This window comes from Fukomys damarensis, unplaced genomic scaffold, assembly GCF_012274545.1.
Source record: "Fukomys damarensis isolate Sample0158 unplaced genomic scaffold, DMR_v1.0_HiC HiC_scaffold_19, whole genome shotgun sequence".
Lineage (NCBI taxonomy): Eukaryota > Metazoa > Chordata > Mammalia > Rodentia > Bathyergidae > Fukomys > Fukomys damarensis.
The window spans coordinates 61,724,230-61,743,092 of record NW_022900931.1 but is presented as its reverse complement, the minus strand read 5'-3'; the positions used below and the strand labels follow the sequence as shown (position 1 = coordinate 61,743,092).

The window sequence follows — 18,863 nt, the reverse complement described above, 5'->3', positions numbered from 1 at the left end:
GTGTGTGTCCACTTGTCAGTGGGGTGTGTGTGTGTGTGTCCACTTGTCAGTGGGGTGTGTGTGTGTGTGTGTGTGTTTACAGAGAGGCAGGAGGAATAGAGACATAGACAGAAGTAAAGACAGATGCAAAAGAGATACAAACAGGAGACAGAGACAGAGATACAAAGAGAGATGGAGAAAAGGACTGAAAGTAATACTGGAGACTGCGCCAGAGGGCAAAGCAGGGTGGGGTATCAGAGAGGGAGGGAGAACACACAGAGACAGCGTGAAGACAGCACCAAGTCACTGAGAGAAATAGCGTAAGAGGGAGAGAGGAGAGAGAGAGGTGGAGAAGGAGCCGGCGCACAGCAGACAGGTGGATGGGCAGGAGTGAGGCAGGCAGAGGGAGGATGTGCTGACCCTGAGCAGTCCACCCATTAGGGTGGGGCGGAGAGGAAATTCGCATCTAAAGAACATCTGAGGCAAAGGGGAGAAATTTTGATAAGAAAGGTGCTTTGGAGGAGAAGAACTGAGTTGGCCCTCGGTCACGGGCAGAACTGAGGCCTCAGCCCAGCCTCACCACTGCCGTGTGATCCTGACAGCAGCTCCCTCTCTGGGTCAGAGCTTCCTCATTGACGGGAAAACGACACAGACTCCAAGGTCCTCCTGAAGGACGAGGGTTATCAGCTGTGTCTGCAAGCTTGGCCTCTGCCCAGGGGACAGAAGTCAGGGCCCAGGAGAAGGAAACAGGACAGAAGGGGCCAGGCAGGGGCCTGGAGGAGGAGGCTTCTCTGTCTTTCTCATGAGGAGTCCTGCCCTGCGAAGGATGCCGTCTCTCACATTATTCCATTTTTCCTTACAACACTTATTTGAGGCTGGAACTATTTTTACTCTCAGTCTACAAATGGGGAAACAGATTCAGAGAGTGTCATTTGCCTGAATAGGTGACAAAGCTAGGGGTCAAATCTAGACTGTTGCTCCAAGCTTAGAAGTGGCCCTGGACTCCGATGACCCTGGAGACGGAGAAATACAGATGCCACCATTGCGGCCACCACCACACTCACAACAGTGACCGGACCCTGACCAGGAGCCGTGTTGAGCACATCACATCTGATGTGTCACGTTTGCTGCCTTAGGACGAGCCAACGAGCTAAGCTCTCCTGCTCTTCCCATGTGCGGATGGAGACGCGGAGGCTCAGAGAGAAAGCTCTCGCCCATGACATTGGGGCCATAAAAATCGGGGTCCATGTTTCCTCCCAGACTCCGGGGAGCTGCTGTCCTACACCACTGACTGGCAGGAAGTTGGACAGTGCTTGGCCCAAAATGGAGCCTCTGAGGGCTGGGGAGGAGTGTGGTGGCTTCTCTGGATTGGGTTACAGAGAGATAAGAGGTAACCGGCTCAGCTGCACATAAGCATGGCTGCCGGGGTTGGGTCCCACCTGCCCAAGTCCAGCCTCCGTGGCTGTGTTGCAGAATTGACCGCACGGGAAGCTAGGAACCACTGTGACCTGATTCCGCTTTCCCTCCCATCCCACGCATGGCAAATATCCCGAGAGTAAATCTGGGGAATCGCAGGACGCTAACTGCTCCCACTGGGAGTTCCCATCGATCAAGTTTGGCTCCATGCCCATCCCTAGAATTATACCATCTTTGAGGCCCGGGAGGCCAGGTTCAAATGCAGCTCCCGCCATTTACTCTGTGGTCTTGGCCTCTGAGCACCTGTGTCCTTTGATGTGGAATGGGGAGGCTGCCACGGGTCTCCAGGAGAATAAAAATGGTGAGCGGTCACACAGCGACGACAGCTCAGGTGAAGCTTACCAGTATTAATTACCAACCCAGCAACCCTAGGATGCAGGTGATCTTAGGTTCATTTTACAGAGGAGGAAATTGAGACTCAGGGAGAAAAGACACATCCAAGGTCACTTAGCCAGTAAGCAGTGGACAGGATAAGTCTCTAAGACGGAATATGCCATGTCAGTAACCACAGACTCCTCTCCGCTTCTGAAAACCGTAACTGACCGCCGTAACTGGCCCTGATTCACCTGCCCCTCCCTGAACACCGACTGCTTTTCTCCCCTTCCAGCCTCACTGTGGACCTTATGGGATCTTCCAGCCGCAGCTCAGCTTGCCCTCCAAGCCAGCCTACCTAACACCCAAAGTGAGAAGGATATTCATCTACGTTTGAGACCCCCACCCCCGCCCTGGGGACTCCAGACTTGTGGAAGATTCAGAGCGTGGGCACAGAAGACAAGGCTGTTACTCCGATTTCTGCCTTCCCAGAGATCTGTCTTGGGGTTCCCCACCCCAAGTCCCAGGAGGATGAGGATGATTCTGATTGGCCCCGCTGAGGTGTGGCAGTGATTGGTCCAATTGGTTGTATTGGGGACAGGAGCAAAGGGCAGGACTGTAGTTGTGGCAGGGAGAGGGCACTTTTGCTGGCATCTTTGTTGTGAGCTTAGTCCTCTTTGAAGGCGATATGACCCCTGGTATGAAGGTGACTGACCCCTTCTCGTGGCTCAGGCCCTCTACTTTACTCACACAGGGGGCTTGCAGAAGGGAAGTAAAGTTAGATAAGATCACTCGGAACTAGCAGTAGGTCCAGTCTTCGAGCCCAGGCACTCCAGCTCCAGAATGTCTTCTGGCCACGCCAGTCTCTTTCTGTCTCTCTGGATCCCTCTGTCACTATGTCCTGTTCGTCTTCCATCCACGTCCCTGCCTCTGTTTCCCTCCCTTGCAGAACCGCTGGACAAGCCCACCATTTCGACCAGCCAGGGCATGGTCATAGAGCACGGGGAAATGGTGACCTTCCACTGTTACACTGTGGACGTCGATGTCTCCATCCACTGGGTCTCCAACAACGTCCCCCTCGTGTTAAATGAGCGCATGCAGCTGTCTGCAGATGGCAGGAGGTTCACCATCCTCACTGTCCAGCGGGAGGATGCGGGGACTTACCAATGTGAAGTCTGGGGCGCTGTTGAGGTCCAGAGCAGTGACATCACCTTCCTGCAGGTGAACTGTGAGTCTCCCTCCATTCTCCCCACCCCCTTTCCCGGCTCCTTGTTCAGCCTCACACTGTGAATCCCCCCTAAACCCAGACCCGTCTGCCTTCAAAACCCAAACGTATAACCATTCGACACCTCGGATCAGATTCTATTAGAAACCTCCAATTGATGGGTCTAAACCAGAGATCCCAAACCTCAGCTGTTTCTGATCCACGTTCCTGCCTGGGTAGGGTCAGCAAAGAGCCGGCATTACTTTCGATGCGTCTTCAATCGTGTTTCACCCAGGCACAGGGCTGACATTTAGCCTCCTTTTCAACTGGCCCAGAGCTTGAGTGGGGAGGAGGGAAATATAGCGTTTACTGACCCCCTAAATCCTTCATGAAAGAGCTGTTGCTGATGCTATGGTCACTACTATGATTATTCTTGTCCTCCCAGATGGTCCTGACCCTGTTGAGATCAAGGTGGACTCGGGCGTCCTCAGCAGGGGGGTAGTGGAGGTGACGAAGGGCTCCACCGTGAACTTCTGGGCGGAAACACAGAGTCAACCTGCCGCCACCTATGCCTGGTATCTCCCGAATGACTCTATCCTGCCTCCTACCACGAGAACACTTACCATCCCTGCAGTGTCCAGGAAAGATGAGGGCATCTACAGGTGCCTGGTGTCTAACAGAGCCACCAACCAGTTCCGCCTGGGCGTTCTTAAAGTCCTAGTCCTCGGTGAGTCTGCCTTCCGGTTTCCTCTCCTGGTTGCCCCGAGAATCAGAGCCTTCCATCTTCAAAAGGACCGGGAGCTGCATCTGGTGCTTTTGTACATCTGGGATCCCTGGATGGGCCGTCCAAGTTGCACACAAAGTGTGTTGTGTTCTAGAGAAAGAGTCAGTGATTGTCATCAGATTCTCGAGGGGGGCTGAAACTGTGGAGCCACTGAGGTACCCCAACAGCCTAGAGTTTGAGGAGGGCCCAGAGGAGCGGGGATTCCTGTTTGGCTGGTGGCTGAGCGGGCCCTGACCTTGGGGAAGGACCCGACGCTGGCCTGGCACATCCTCTGCAAGACTACTGGCTCTCCATGGGCCCGTGAGCTGATTCTCTGGAAGCCAGGGGGCCAGCTGGCTGTGCTTCTAAACACTAACGTAACACTCCCACACTGCACACACAGGAGTAATAACCACACCTGCACAGCACACTTGTACATTCAGAACACGATGCCACACAGATCCACATGATGTGCACACGGTGAACCCAACACACTCAACACAAAGTGTCTAACACATCAAGGACATACAACACTACACATCCTGTACAGTCAGACTCACAGACACACCCAATGCACCCACATATTCCTAGCACATATGCAACACTTCTGACACACACGCAGAACACAGACACACATCTTAAATCCATGACACTACAAAACATACCATAGACACACGAAACACTCTCAAACAAAACATACATGCTCATGACAGACACACCACGTACACACACCACAGATATTTAACATCTATCCAACATCACAACCGATCGATATCATAGATACTTAAGAAACTACACACAAAAACACACCATATTACACAGATTCAACACCTCAGTACATACGATATGCAAGTGACAAAAATATACACACAAAATGGGTGTCACATGCAGTACAGTCCTAGACAGGGCATAAAAGACAACACAGTGCATGTGTATTATGTATCCAATACCACAGACATGGAACACACACGCATGTACAGAGAATGCATACATGTGTAACACATTCACACACAAAGTGCACACAAGTATGTATGCTACCTACACACCTCACATTTTCAAAACACATACAGCAGATATAAAATACACAAAACATACGCACACCACACACACATAAAACCTACAGTGCACCCACAGCATCATTACACGAAAGACATCCATGTATCACACACACCACACAGTCTTAGGCAGAGCACACACACATCCAGCCCTGGGAAAGCTCCATGGGGCTCGGTCAGGAGGCTGGGTGGTGTCCCTGAGCCTGGCCCTTTATCTCTAGCGTCCCCGGGAAGTCTGGCCAAGCCTCGCGTGGTGTTCCAGGGCGTGGATTTCGTGGAGGACAGCAGCTCCGTGACCCTGACCTGCCAGACCGCCTACGAGGGTATCGGCATCCTCTGGCTCCGGGAGGGTCAGCCCCTGCTGCCAAGTGAGCGGCTGGTGCTGTCAGCTGACAACAGGACCCTGGTCATCCATAGTCTCCGGCAGGATGACGCGGGCCCCTACCAGTGTAAGATCTGGACCCGGGACCAACAAGCACTGAGCGACCCCTTTGGGCTGACCACCAGCTGTGAGTTGTCGCGTCCGGCACTGCTGTTTCTCCTCCCTCTCCCATCTCTCTGCAGGCTCCTCTGCTCGGTCATCCCACTGTGACTGAGAGCTTGGCCCGTGCCAGGTGTGAATGCGGGCACCACCTGGTGCCTGCCTGGGGGTGGGGAGCAGACCGGCTGTAAACAGTGGGGAGACAGGTTAAGGAGGTAAGACCGTCTCAGGCTATGGAGGACTGAGAGGCAGGGCAGGGCACAGGGGCTACCACGACGGGGGAGGTGTGGCCGCCTTAGCCAGGGGCCGGGGATTTCCTGAGGAGGTGATGTTTTTGGTACTGGGGATTGAGCTCAGGACCTTGTGCTTGCGAGGCAGGTGCTAAATCCCTGGCCGTAAGAAGGTGATGTTTGTGCACACACAGAAGGAGATGAGGGCACTTCTGGGAGGCCGAGGCAGGAGGATTGCAAACTCAAGCCCAGCCTGGGCATCTTAGTGAATCCCTGTCTTAGAATGAAAAAGGGCTGGGGTCATAGCTCCGCGGCAGAAAGCCCATGGCTTTGACCCCCAGCAACACTCACTCACACTCACACTCACACTCACACACAGAGGTGAGGGAGCGAGGCATGAAGGTGGCTGGGGTACAGAGCTCCTGCTCTGGGGGAGGCGGCAGCACGTGGAGTGGGACAGTGCTTGGTGTCGGAGGAGCCTCAGGAGGCCCCCGAGGCTGAAGTACAGGAGAGAGGAAGGAGAGAGAGCCAGGGAGGAGGGCTGGGGGCCAGGTCACCCAGGTCCTCCGGGCCAGGAGGGCGCTCGAGCTGCAGAAGGTTCTGGAATAGGGACAGGACAGAGACAGATCTTCACAGGGCCTCAGCAGCCTGGCTACAGGAGAGGAAGGACAGGCGCAGAGGTGAGGGCCGGGCTGTGTTCATCTGGGTCCTGGGCCTCACAGCCCCGGGGGTGGATCCACAGCGCCGTCCACGGCAGGATTTTATTCTGAGCGAGGCAGCCTGGAGGAGAAGCCTGGAAGCGGCCTCAGGAGGCTGGGACTTCATCAGACGGGGAGGAGAGGCCAGGAGAAAGCACCCCGACTGCCATGTAGCTAAGGACACCCGACAAGCCCTCCGCATCTCCCGGAAAAGGATCTGCCTCAGTTCCCCCGGTACACACACATCCGGGAACTGGCCAGGGCAGCCCACGGGAGGGCTGGGGTGGATTTCAGGGTAGATACAGCCTGTGGGACTTGCTCCTGCTCAACAGGAGGCCAAGGAGGAACGTGTGGAAGTCATGAGCTGAGCCGGAGGAGGTGGGGGAGAAACGGGCCCCTCTGCCTGTGTGAAGTAGCGGGGCTCACGGGATGTGTTAGGCCCAGGCATCTTCCCTCTTTGCCCTTCTCTGTTGCTCTCCCCACTTTCCTGCCTCCCTCAGTAGTTAACCCAAAACTATTTTGAGCTGAGCAACATGCCAGGCAGTTGCTAATCAGAGCCCCGGTGTCCGCGCCCGGGGCCCCCCTGGACTTACTCGGGCGAGTACGGCACAGTGTGGAGACTGCGGCCGGGGGGAAAGGAGGATTTGGGAGTCCAGAGGAAGCCCCAGGCTGGAAAGGTGGGAAGGGGCACAGCCAGAGGCTCCAAAGAAGAAGTAGGAGTAGAAGCATCGCAGCCAGAGGAACAGAGCATGCGGTGGCCCTGAGACAAGACGGAGGGCGGGCGTCCGGGCAGATCTTACTCCCGCATGAAATCAGAAAGTGTGGGCAGGTGACGGTCAGGGCGGGACTCCCACCAGGAAGCAGGACTTTTCCCACCAGGATGCTCAAGATTGCTCACCTTGTTTTCACGCCTTAAATTCCAATGACCCATTGCTTCACCCCCTAGGGTCAGACGAACCCTCCCACTCAGGGCAAGGTGAAGAGGAGTCTACTGTTTTTGTTTGTTTGTTTGTTTGTTTTTAATGGCACCGAGGAGTGAATGCAGGGAACACTGAGCTACATCCATAGCCCTTTTGATTTTGAGACGGGATTTCACTAGGTTGCCCAGGCTGGTCTCAAACACATAATCCTCCTGCCTCAGCTTGCTGATTAGCTGGGATTCCAGGTGGGCGCCACCACACACCACCGAGGCAGCAGGGGATTATGGTTTTTAAAGGATTCTCAGCCTAAGGCCAGTTTCCAAATCGACAAGTTTGACTGAGTGCCCACAGTGTTCTAGAAGCTGGGATCCAGCGTTCACTGGACGCTTTCTCTGCTAACAAGGTCACGGTCAAGGTCACGGTCAAGGTCACAGAATCCGCCTCAGCTCTTTCTTTCTATCTTCTCACTCCTCTCTCCCGCAGCTCCCGGGCCATTTCCCCTCTGTTCATCTGCAGTCTCCCCTCAGTCTTGCATCCCACCTCTCCGGACTTCTGCGAGTGGCCTTGCCCGACTGTTCCCAAAGCTCTCAGGACCAGGTGCCCACGCCAGGGCACGATACGGGCACAGCTGTCACCCACGGCAGTCTCGCGTGGCTTCTCCCCATTGCGTGTGTGCCCATGTTTGGGCAGTTCCCACTGATTTACACTTTCATTTTGTTTCTTTCGTGTATGTGGGGGAGGCGCAGAGAGTTACAAAAAAAAAACTCACCAGAGCTGATGCCATTGAGGGCCCACAGTATCAGCGGGCAGAAGCCACGTGCACGTCACAGTGACAGTTTTGGAAGCCTGGTGCTGTGTAAGATTCCTTTGTTAGAATTATCTGTGGCGCCTGAGTGATGGCCCACACCTGTAATCCTAGCGCTTGGGGGAGGCTGAGGCAGGAGGATGGCTGTGAGTTCAAGACCAGCCTGGGCTACATAGTGAGTTCAAGGGCAGCCTGCACTACACAGTGAGCCCTGTCTTAACCTCCCCACTCACACACAAAAATCCACTTTGGCACACGGTTTTTGTCCCTTAGCATGGACCACAGTGTGCTTGTTGGGCAGCACAGGAGGGAAAGGGCTCATTTTCTCTTTATCCTACTGAGATTCCTTTCAGCATCCGGTAGAAGAGCCCTTGTCTTCCTGCTGCAGACTGGAATTGCCCTCGTTCCAATGGAGAAGGGATAAACAGAGGAGCAAACAAGCAAACTGCACTGCCGAAGCAGGGGCGGGGGCATCAGCTCTGCCAGCAGAGGGCCGGGACTGAGTACTCATTAGGGGCTGCGGGGTCGGGGTGCTCAGAACTACGGGGGTGAAGCTCGACTCCAACCAGACCCTGCAGTGTTGGGCCAAGTCCCGGCTGGGTGCCGGACGGCTGGAGCTGCGGGGGTGGGGGGTGGGACAGCTGGTCTTCCGCACAGGGACCTGGGCGCACCGGGGCGCCTGCAACTGCGCGGCCTTCAACCCTCTGACCGGCAGGCCCGCTCCGCCTCCGTCCTGGTGAGCGTGCTGGGTGAATCTGCGGGTGTGCTGGCCTGGGACCCATGTGACCCTCCCGATGCTGGCCCAGCACCCAGCCTCCGTGCCAGGGGCCGGGGTGTGACCATGCGTGGACCGGGGGTTCCCAGTCTAGAGCCACCAGTCCCTACCCTGAATGAATGCCCAGGCCCTCCAGCCTCTCCTCCCTGCTGTGCACCTTGGTAAACTCCAGGCTGTGCTGATCCTGTTTTCTTTCCTGCAAGTGAGGTTTATAGCCAGGTGTGGTGATGCACACATATAAATCCCAGCGCTCTGGGAGGCTGAGGCAGGAGGATCACAAGTTCTACTCCATCATGGGCAGCTGGGTGAGATCCTGTCTCAAAAATTAAAAAACAAAAGGGTTAGGGATATAGCTCAGAGCAAATGCCCTAGGTTCAATCCCCAGTACCAGAAGAAAAAGAAGAAAAATAGGGATTTGCGAGTACCTTTCAGAGTTATTTAGAAGGACAAGTCACAGATATCCTGAGCGAATACAGGCAACTTGCAAAGATTCCCTGTACTTCTGTGTTGAGCTCTCGAGAGAGCAGCATAGAATTGCTCTTCACACAATCCACACCCTGGTTTCAGTGCTTTTTAGCTGTGTGACCTTAGACAAGTTACTGAACCTCTCTGGGCCTCTGTGAAGCAAAAATAATAATTGTGTCTATTTCTAAGGATGTTGAGGATTAATTAACATTTATAAAGTTCTCAGAGCTGTTGCCAGCACACTGTTTGTTAAACAACTGAAATTATTCTTAACTGAGTCCATGCCATATGTCTGAGCCAAGCCTCCCATGTAGAAACCAACAAGCACTTTGTGGGTTTTTTTCTTTTGAGTTCCTGCCTGTCAGCCAGTCACAAGGTGAGCCCACTGATATCTCCACTGTCCCAGGGAAGAGACTGGGACCTAGGGACACTGGTCCTGCCACTGCTGACCTTATAGCAGCGGCTATGGTCACTCACTGAGCTTAGGACCTCAGGCAGCTTCTCAAAGCACCTCTTTTTTGCTTTTTTTGGTTTTTTGAGACAGGGTCTCACTGTGCAGCCCAGGCTGGTCTTGAACTCACAGAGATCCTCCTGTCTCAGCCTCCCAAGTGCTGGGATTACAGATGTGTGCCACCATGCCTGGCTTCAAATCACCTCTTTTAGTCTTCAGAACAGCGCTGTGGTCTTGGGATGAGGGTTGGGTGAGTGAAATAGGTACTCAGTGAGGCAGCTGCCAGTCAGTTGTGATCAGTGTTGTAGAGTTTTAAAGAGATCAGGTACGGAGGGCTCAAGGTGCTTCGGGATGGCCAGATAGGAGCTTCTCCCATCACCATCACCACATTTTAAAAAATAGAGGTGGAACCCAGGGCCCCACACCTGCTAGGTAAGTGCTCTCCCACTGAGCTATATCCCCAGCCCTTTCTAAGTTTTGAGACAGGGCCGGGGATTTAGCTCAATGGTTCTACTGGCTGCCTCGCAAGTGCAAGGTCCCGAGTTTGATCCCCGGTACCAAATCAATCAATCAATAAATAAAATTTGAGACAGGGTCTCACTAAGTCTGAGTTGCACAGGCTGACCTTGAACTTGTGCTCCTCCTGCCTCAGCCTACTGTCTGGGGTTATAACTAAGGTTAACCCTTATATAAGTGGAGGTAGCCAGCATCTTTAATGAAGCACCTACTATGGGCCAGGTACCTTGCTGGTACTTCTGTGTCTGAGCTCATTTCATCTTCAGGCCCCTCCGAAGTGTACAGTCTATGTTTGTTTGACATTAAGAAATGGAAACTCAGCGGCTAAGTCGAAGCTCCAGGGGCCTCACAGGAAGCCCCCTCCTGACCCTCGAAAGCAGACCTTCCTCACACCCCAACCCTCGCGGCTGCCCTCTTGATCCTAACAGTCTCTTGATCCACCCTTTGAGAAAGGCTGGCAGAAGTGGAAATCAAAACCCACAGGCCAACATCCGTGAGAACGGCTGCCATGCATGTGCTGCCTCCTGCGTGCCAGGGCTTGACGTGCGTGATCTCATCTCAGTTTCACCTCGCCTGCTCGGCCACGGTTTGCCTCCGTGTGCTCCTGCAGGAACGAATCCACTTGTCTGGGGTCACGGCTTCAGAGAGCGAGGGGGTCTGAGCGGCAGCCAGGGCCCTGGTGCCAAAGCCCTTTCCTTCGGATCATGGGATGGGGGAGCTGCAGGCCCCGACCCACCATCCAAATCCAAATCTGCAGCGTCTGTCCCAGCCAGTGTATTTATCGCCACCTCCCATGGGTGCAAACGCCATATAGAGAGAGTTATATCACCACACGTACAGATATATATCACTTTGAGCATGACCTATATCAAACCTGAATGCACATATGTTCAGTCTTTCCAGCAGCCCTTTAAAGTAGGAAGTCTCATTCCTCTTTTACAGCAAAGACAACTGAACCCAGATGTTACATAGCGCGCCCAAGGTCACACAGCTGAGATTTGAACACAGGCCAACTGACTCCAGAAATGGTGTGATTCGTGAACTGCTGTTTCCCAGCAATGGGAAAAGCAAGACTCATAACATGTCAGTGGAGATAAAGCCACACCTGCGGCATGGTGGCACAGCTCTCTGGGAGGCTGAGGCAGGAAGACTGCAAGTTCAAGCCCAGCCTGGGCAGTTTAATGAGACCCAGTCTCAAGATTTAAAAAGGGGGCTGCTGGGGATGTAGCTCAATGCTAAGACCCTAGCTTATATCCCCAGTACTGGAGAAAAAAGCCACACGCTTAGGGGTGGGACTGCCAGCAGGAACGAGGGTGTGTCAGTGTGTCAGGCCTGGGCCTTGATTCCCTCTGTCCAGGTCCCCCGTCGTCCTCCCTGTCTGGGGGAATCATTGCTGGCATCGTCGCTGGAGTCCTGATTGTCATTGCTCTGGTGGCAGGACTGGGCTATTACAGCAGAAAGGCTGGATGGTAATTCCTGGGAAGGGGATGGGATGTGGCCAGCAGGGGCCGCCTGGCAAGAGGGTTGTTGATCGTAGTGCAGAGTTGGTGTCCCGGCCGCTGGGGAATTCAGGGGGAGGGGAGTCATTGTCTAAGAACATCTGGGACATGGACAGAACCTGTGAAGATGGGCAAGAACTAGCTGTGTTTACTGGTAATTCACTTGATGACTTATAATTCAGCAAACGATAAGGAAGCTCTGGGATTTCAGGCTCTCAAGGATATTAGCAGATGACCCCGGGTCAAAGGCCTCACAACCTACTTCCGGGAGGAAGAACTCTACAGAGCCCAGTGCCGGTGAGTGACCCCATGGTGGACATTTGGGGCAGCGATAGGCGCTGGGGAAGAGCTGGGGTGGAAGCCCGGGGCCTCTCCTCCCAGCTCTGCCACCAGACGACTGTCTGATCTCGGGCGAGCCCTGCAGCGGCTCCCTGAGCCCCAGAACCCCTGTATCCCCATGAAGAATCCGGTTGAGACTGGCGTCAAGAATTCTGACGGGTTCCACCTGTTCCAGCAGCTGTGGGAAAAGAAGGACAATATGGTGGCAGACTCTCCTCAGCCTCAGAAAACCCTGCTTATTGGATTGCTGTAGACAGAGCAAGTCCAGGGCCACACCCTCCCCACTGAATCCAGACCCACTCCCATAATTCATCTCGGCACGATGCCTGGTGGGCGGGGCTGACCAAAGGCAAACGGAGGCCTCTCGGCCCTCTCTGTCCCTAGCGTTCCAAGAGGATGAGCCTCATGATGTGACAGGGCCTCTAGAGATGGGCTGGTTCGGCTTCATCTCACAGAGGGGGAGAAAGAGACAGGGGTGGGGGGATAGAGAACTAGGCCTGGGAAGGCCACACAGGGCCTATGGGCAGGTTTGGGGCTGGGATTTAGGTTCTCTCCTCACGCAGGTCACTAGACAGCCTAAGGTAACCTAGAACTTGATTTCCAAGACATTCTGAGGTTAAGCTCACCAGAGATATGACGGGGAGGAAGGAGGTTTTCTGCTACTTATGTCCTGAGGATAAGGGCCCTGGGAAGCAGCCCCTTCCTCTGTCTCTTCCTGACTCCAGCTCTGGGCTGGGGTTTGCTTTCTCTAGACAATCCGAGGCCTCTGAATTTCAGAAAAACTGAGTTCCAGGGACACAGCAGAGTCAATCAGGTGAGTGAGCTACATCTCTGCCCCAGAGGCGTCTTCTCTGAGGACCTCCAGGCCCTCCCTGGCTCAGAAGCAGAGAGAGGGTGAGGACCAGGCCCGCTGCTGACCCAGAGCCCATTTGATTGCTCCTGTCCACTCTGTGAGCTCCACTCCCAGCCTCCTTTCTGTCTCTTCTCCTGGGATGCTTGCACTTTTTTTTTTTTTTTTTTTTTGAGACAGGGTCTCACTATGTAGTTGAGATTGACCTGGACCTCACTATGTAGCCCAGGCTGGTCTCGAACTGACAGCGATCCTCCTGCCTCAGCCTCCCAAGTGTGGGGATTACAGGCGTGTGCCACCATGCCTGGCTCTGGGATGCTTGCACTTTAACATGCATGACCTTGCTTAGCCTCCAGCCTCACTGGGGATCAGGAGGGATGCAACTACCTTTGAGGCTCAGACTGTTTCTGAGAATTTTGGGGGGTGGCCCCCATCCCAGGCCCCACAGCCTCTTTACTATTTCGTATTTCCCCAGACGTTCCCGTCGGCACCCCCGGAGCAGTGCTATGTGGTATGTTGGCCCTGCTGCAGAGGAAAATGTGCCTGAGGATCGCATGTTTCACCAGGCTGAGGCCGCCTTATCTGAACCTTCACTGTGCATCCCAGGGCGAGGGGTGGGGAGAAAGTGGCCCATAGCGTCACAGGGAGCTGGCTCAGATTCCAGGACTCTGGCTCTCATTTTGCCCCCTCCACCTCCAGGACTTGGAACTGGGTTCCAGCGCGGTGGGGCTGGCCCGGCATGGGGTCGGGGGAAGATCGAGAGTAGAGGTTGAACTCTGAGCCAGCAGCAGACCTGAGTCTTAATCCTCCTTCCATTTCCTGTCTTAGTGAGAACCTGGGTGGACCCTGTCCCCTCTCTGGGTGTTAGGTGGCATCTTCCGGGCGGGCTATGCCTGTGGGCCCACCTGCTTTCTCTGCTCGCTTGCAGAACAGACTGCCTCCAGCACTCCCAGGAGGCTTTGCCCTCAGCCCCGGGAGTCCACGGCCCAGGCTTCCGGAGCTTCCAGTGGGCCCCTCTCTACCAGAAGGAAACAGGGAGTCAAACTACCAGGTACTTTTATGCCAGCCTGAGTCTCTGGACAAGTGGGAAGATGTCACCCAGTTGCATTTTCCCCCTGTGCTGAAGGGTCTGTAGGATGGACTGTTGAGAGCATTTCCTCTGGAGAATGTTCACAGTACCATTGCATCCATGTCTGTCTTGTCATTTTCCAGCTAATGTCATCCACTGCTCTCCGGTGCACTCCATTTTGCTCCGTTCTGTTTCCACTGAAGTTATTTTCACCCCACCGATTTCCTCTCTACCCGTTTGACTCGCCTGCATTGCTGTCTTTCGCTCTCACTTTGCTCGACTGTTTGCTTGCTCGTGGTTGTGTTCCATTGCACGCGGCCTCTCCATGCTGCATCGCGTCCCATTCCGGCCCTTTCCGGCTCTTCCCGTTTGCTCCACTCTTCCCCGTTTCCTTGCGTGCATCCGACTCCGCCGGTCCAGCCCCCTGCAGCCCTCCTCGCTGTTTTCTTATTTCCTTCCTTCCCATTCCTTCTGGCTGGAAAGACCGATGAACCGCTCTCCGGAGATGTGGATGTCGTGTGAAAGCGTGTACACCTTCGGGGGTCTTTGATACTCATGTTTCTTCATTTTTCTGTTTTTCAGCTTCTGTTTATTTCTTCTGCTTTCCATTATCTTCTATGTTAATCCGGTGCACTCAACTTCCATCCTATCCCTTCATTTCATTTGTATTTTTCATTCCTGGGATGACATTGTATTCACATTCTTTCTAGTTATGCAGTCGTCCACTCCACCCCTCCTGTTTCCCCTCGTGCCGTTATTTTCTCTTCAGCCGCCCTGTTTATGTTCACTCTGTGTAACTGGCTTTCATTCCTTTCCGCCGCCATCCACCACTTCTCCCTCTCCGCGTGGTTTCTCCCTGCATTTTCTTTTCCTTTGATTCCTCTCTCCCTTCGCTCTCCCCTTCCTCTTCCACTCGGTTCTGTTTCACTCTTTTCCATTCCTTTCCATTGTGTTTTCCGTCCATTCTTCTGTGATTCGCCTACTTTGTTCTATTTCCATGTTTTATGGAGGATTGAACTCGGTCGGGACCTTGCACTTGGGAGGCAGGCGGCGGAACTACCGAGCTAAATCCCCGGCTCTGTGTCTTGCATTTCATTCTTTTTCGTTCACTCACCTTTGCTCTTTCTCATGCTCCATGCTTTTATACTCAGTCCCATTCACAACATTTCATTATTTTGGAGTCCCGTGAAATTCCATGCCTTCCTCTTTCGTTCTTCTGAGCTCATGTAGCTATAAGCAGCATTAGGTTCCTTGCAGGCCGTCGTGAAGGTCTCAAGCGCCTACTCTCCGAGAGAGGCTGTCCTTGTCCTTTGCCCAGGCCCCCCCTCCATAGGCAGCTCACAGCACCCTGTCTGGCTTCTTCAAATCCAACATGGAAGCCATGACCTTGTGTTACAGAACTGCGCCCGTGCGGTCATAGGCCTCTGTCTCCTCTGACACAGTCTGTGGGTTGGATGGAAGTCACAGGTCCTGACCACAAGGGAGAGGATTCCATAGGGGAACAACCAGGAGGTGGGGACAATGGGGCCATCTTACAATCATCTCCAAACAGCAGGTGCCGAATGACTGAAGCGCAGTGCAAAAGGAAGATGATCTTTGGAGGTTCCCAGGATGGGGGAGCAGAGGGCAGCTTGAGCTACAGACTACAGCCAGCTAGGCCAGGAGGGTCCACCCAGCCAGTAGAGCTCACATTTTTCTCTTTGTTCCACAGACACTCATAAATCCAGATGTTGAAACTTACTGCCAAATCGGCTCCAAAGCCTAACAGAAGCAGAGATCCTTTCTCTGGAAGTTCTAGAGAAACCATGCTATATCACGTATTCAGTGGCATTTATTGGACGCATACTATAATATGGTCACTTCTTCTCGCCTTTGTAGACTGTGTGATATTCTATTTTCAGCGTATTGGTCAGGGTCAGGACTGTGGCTCCTACAAAATCTTTTTTTTTTTTTTTTTTTTTTTTTTTTTTTTTTGGTACGGGATATCGAACTTGGGACCTTGTGCTTGCAAAGCAGGCGGCAGAACCACTGAGCTAAATCCCTGGCGTGTCCTGCCCAGTTTTAAATGTTAGACTCTCATGTGTTTAAAAGCAATAGGAAAAGGCAAAAGTGCCAGCCCCTGAACTATAAGTTGTGGGACAAGAATTGAGACCCCAGCAGCCGAGGACACCATGGCTGCTTCCTGAATGAGCACAGAGGCCAGGAAGAGTCTGAGTCTGAGTTAGCCAGGGCTCGGCAGGGCATCTGCACAAACTCACGAGTCTTCCTGCTTAGTGGTCACGTGGGACTCCCGTCTCCAGTGACGTGTGACGACACTGTGTGTGAGGATTGCTCTCCTGAACCCGGTATCTGGGGTTTTATGGGAGGTCAGTCTCACTGGCATGCACCGCCTGTGTGAGTGGCCTCAGGGTCTGAAGGCTTGGAGCTCCCGTGACGAGCCGGGTGTCCCCATAAATCCCGATATCTTGACAAACTTGCAGAGCGTTGCTCAAGGCCTTGTGAGGGTGAAAACACTTCCCAGACAGAACGTCGTATGAGCTTAGTTCTCAGAAGCCAGCGGAATGTCAGTCAAGCACACAGCCTTTCCTGGAAATGTGCAGGGTTTGGGCGAGCTGGGCCTGCTACAGCAACTCCAAGGAGTGCGGATGAGGACAAGGGGGAGCAGAGGCCGATGGCGGAGTCCCGGGTCTCTCTAATGTTTACAGCAGAGATCAAGGAAAGGAGACAGTGAGCGACGGAAGAGGACAGGAGAAAAACCAAACACACGAAATCCTGGAAGCCCAGAAGAGGTTTCCAGAATGGGCTGTTATCTGTGGAGTTGCGATACCGCGTCTCCTTTCCTGCGGGGACTCTTGTGTTTGTCTTCAGCACGTATAGCGCAGGGATTTGTACCCCGCTTGCTTTCCAGGGGATGCTGAGCTCTCCTCCAGCTCTGGCTCAGCTGACCTCAGCGTGAAATGTGGGTCTCATTCAGTCCCCTAACAGCTGGGCGGGAAAGCTCGGAGGTCAGGGGCTTTCCGTTCCTCAGTGGTAGCCGTCCTAAGCCCCTGAAGTATTCAGACTGGGCCAGAGACGGGACTCGGGCAGGCAGACTCACCTTGTAAAAGATAAACACAAGCCAAACAAAAGACAAAGTCAGTTTTCAAGGAAGCATCACTAACACTTTCTTGTTTGAGTATCTTAAACTAAAAATTAGGCAAAATGACAGAACAGGAAGATGAACAAAGAAAGCATCTTGTGCTTTTTGTAGTTCTTGTAGATCAATCTGTAAGATCTGACATCTTTCTAACACCTCCGTCGGCAACATTTTCAAAAGTTTCCATTTTCAAGAGTTTCGTACTATGTTTTTTATTTAGCTTGCCAAATGCATCCGTAGGGCCCTTTTCTTCTATGATGAATAAATGGAAACCTTTTTTCTATTTTGTTTGCAAACTTGGTGTTCCTTTTATAGAAAAAAAAAAAGACATTAATGAGGGTAAAAACACTCTTCTCAGACAGAACGTTGTATGAGCTCAGCTCTCCAACCAAGGGGCAATATAATGTAAAAGTTAAAAGTATGGACTCAGGGGTCAGGCTTTTCTTGGTTCAAATCCAGCTCTGCCCTAACAGTACCAGCTAGGGTAAGTTGTTTAACATCTCTGGACCTCAATTTCTTTCTTTTTTCTCTTTCTTCTTCCTTTGCTCTCTCCTCCCTTCCCTTCTTCCTTGTTTTTTGAGACAGGGTTACACTGTGTGGTTCAGGCTAGTCTTTATGAGAAATGTGTTCACTTACCCAGACCCAAGGAGTAGACTCACAGGCAGAAGAGCATTGAAAGCGAGACTTTAATTTAGCCTTGCAAAGCTGGGTGTTCACTATGCCAGCAGGTACGCCCAAGGCAGTTACAAGAGCAATTTATTCGTAACACACAGGTTCCTTCCCCTAAGTCCTCATCACCCAGCATTTCTATTTCATCTGTAAAAATAAATAGTTCCACCACAGAAGACTAAAAGAAAAAAATACGCAAAATCAACCACAACAACTGCTTAGAAATGAGTGGAAGCCAATCAGTCCTCTGATCTGTCTAGAGAGGCGTGCGGCAAGGGATAAAGAAAGACAGACAAAGTCCACGGGTGGGGGGCTGGGAGATCAGTGCCAGAGTGGGCAACATGAAGACACTGCGAGCTAGCCACGATGGGAGGGAGTATCGGAGTGACGGAGGGCGGAGGTCATCCTATGTCGATGAGGGTCTTAGGTTGATGAGGATTGTGACATGGCAAAGCATTCTTACAACAGTAGATGGGATGAGAGCGCAGGCTAATAAGGAATTTGTCCTTTCTCCCAGACAAAAGATTTCTTTTGGGGGCTGGGGATTTGGCTCAGTGGTTCCGCCGCCTGCCTTGCAAACACAAGGTCCTGAGTTCGATCCCCAATACCAAAAAAAAAAGATTTCTTTTTTTATTACTACTTTGTTCTCAAGGAACCAAGATGTCTTCAACTGACATAATCTTGCCCTAGAGCATCACAGGCCTCAACTGTGAGAGCAGGCACAAGGAATTAGATAAACCTTGACCACACTTTAACTAGGAAGCCCCCCACCACCAATTTTATAGGATGGCTCTTGACAAGAAATTTGGGGGGTAGAGAGTGCATTTCAAACAGCAATAATTCGTTGTTGAAAATCAGAATTTAAGTGAGGAAAACTATAGGACTGCTTTGACAAGTGTTTTTAAAAAGATAAAAAAATTACATTTTCAAATAGCAGAGCTCTAGCAGAAGTTTTCAGCTTCCTTCCTGGTGGGGTGGAAGTGAACACAATTACAAAGGTGCTAGGGTGATTAGATGTTAGAGTGTGTAGCCTTGAGCCAGGAACCTTTATTAATTCAACAAGGGTTTATTGTGACCTATTACATGCCAGGATATCTTTTTAATTTTGTTACTTTTTTTTTCTTTAGACGTTTAATACAAATATTTTTCTTATATAGATACCTAAAATGTA

At 52.5% G+C, this 18,863-nt stretch overlaps 1 protein-coding gene across 1 annotated transcript in view; it reads left to right on the top strand.

The window, feature by feature from the left end:
* Ceacam20 (CEA cell adhesion molecule 20) overlaps positions 1-15,804 on the top strand; it is a 16,574-nt gene extending 770 nt beyond the window's left edge. The window contains 12 exon segments of the mRNA XM_033765998.1: positions 2,063-2,137; positions 2,717-2,995; positions 3,417-3,698; positions 5,011-5,377; positions 8,462-8,634; positions 8,637-8,672; positions 11,488-11,599; positions 11,841-11,926; positions 12,721-12,782; positions 13,294-13,329; positions 13,747-13,869; positions 15,599-15,804. Of these exon segments, the coding sequence (XP_033621889.1) occupies positions 2,063-2,137; positions 2,717-2,995; positions 3,417-3,698; positions 5,011-5,377; positions 8,462-8,634; positions 8,637-8,672; positions 11,488-11,599; positions 11,841-11,926; positions 12,721-12,782; positions 13,294-13,329; positions 13,747-13,869; positions 15,599-15,652 (1,685 nt within the window). The 3' untranslated portion in view covers positions 15,653-15,804.
* Positions 15,805-18,863: the final 3,059 nt, after the last annotated feature.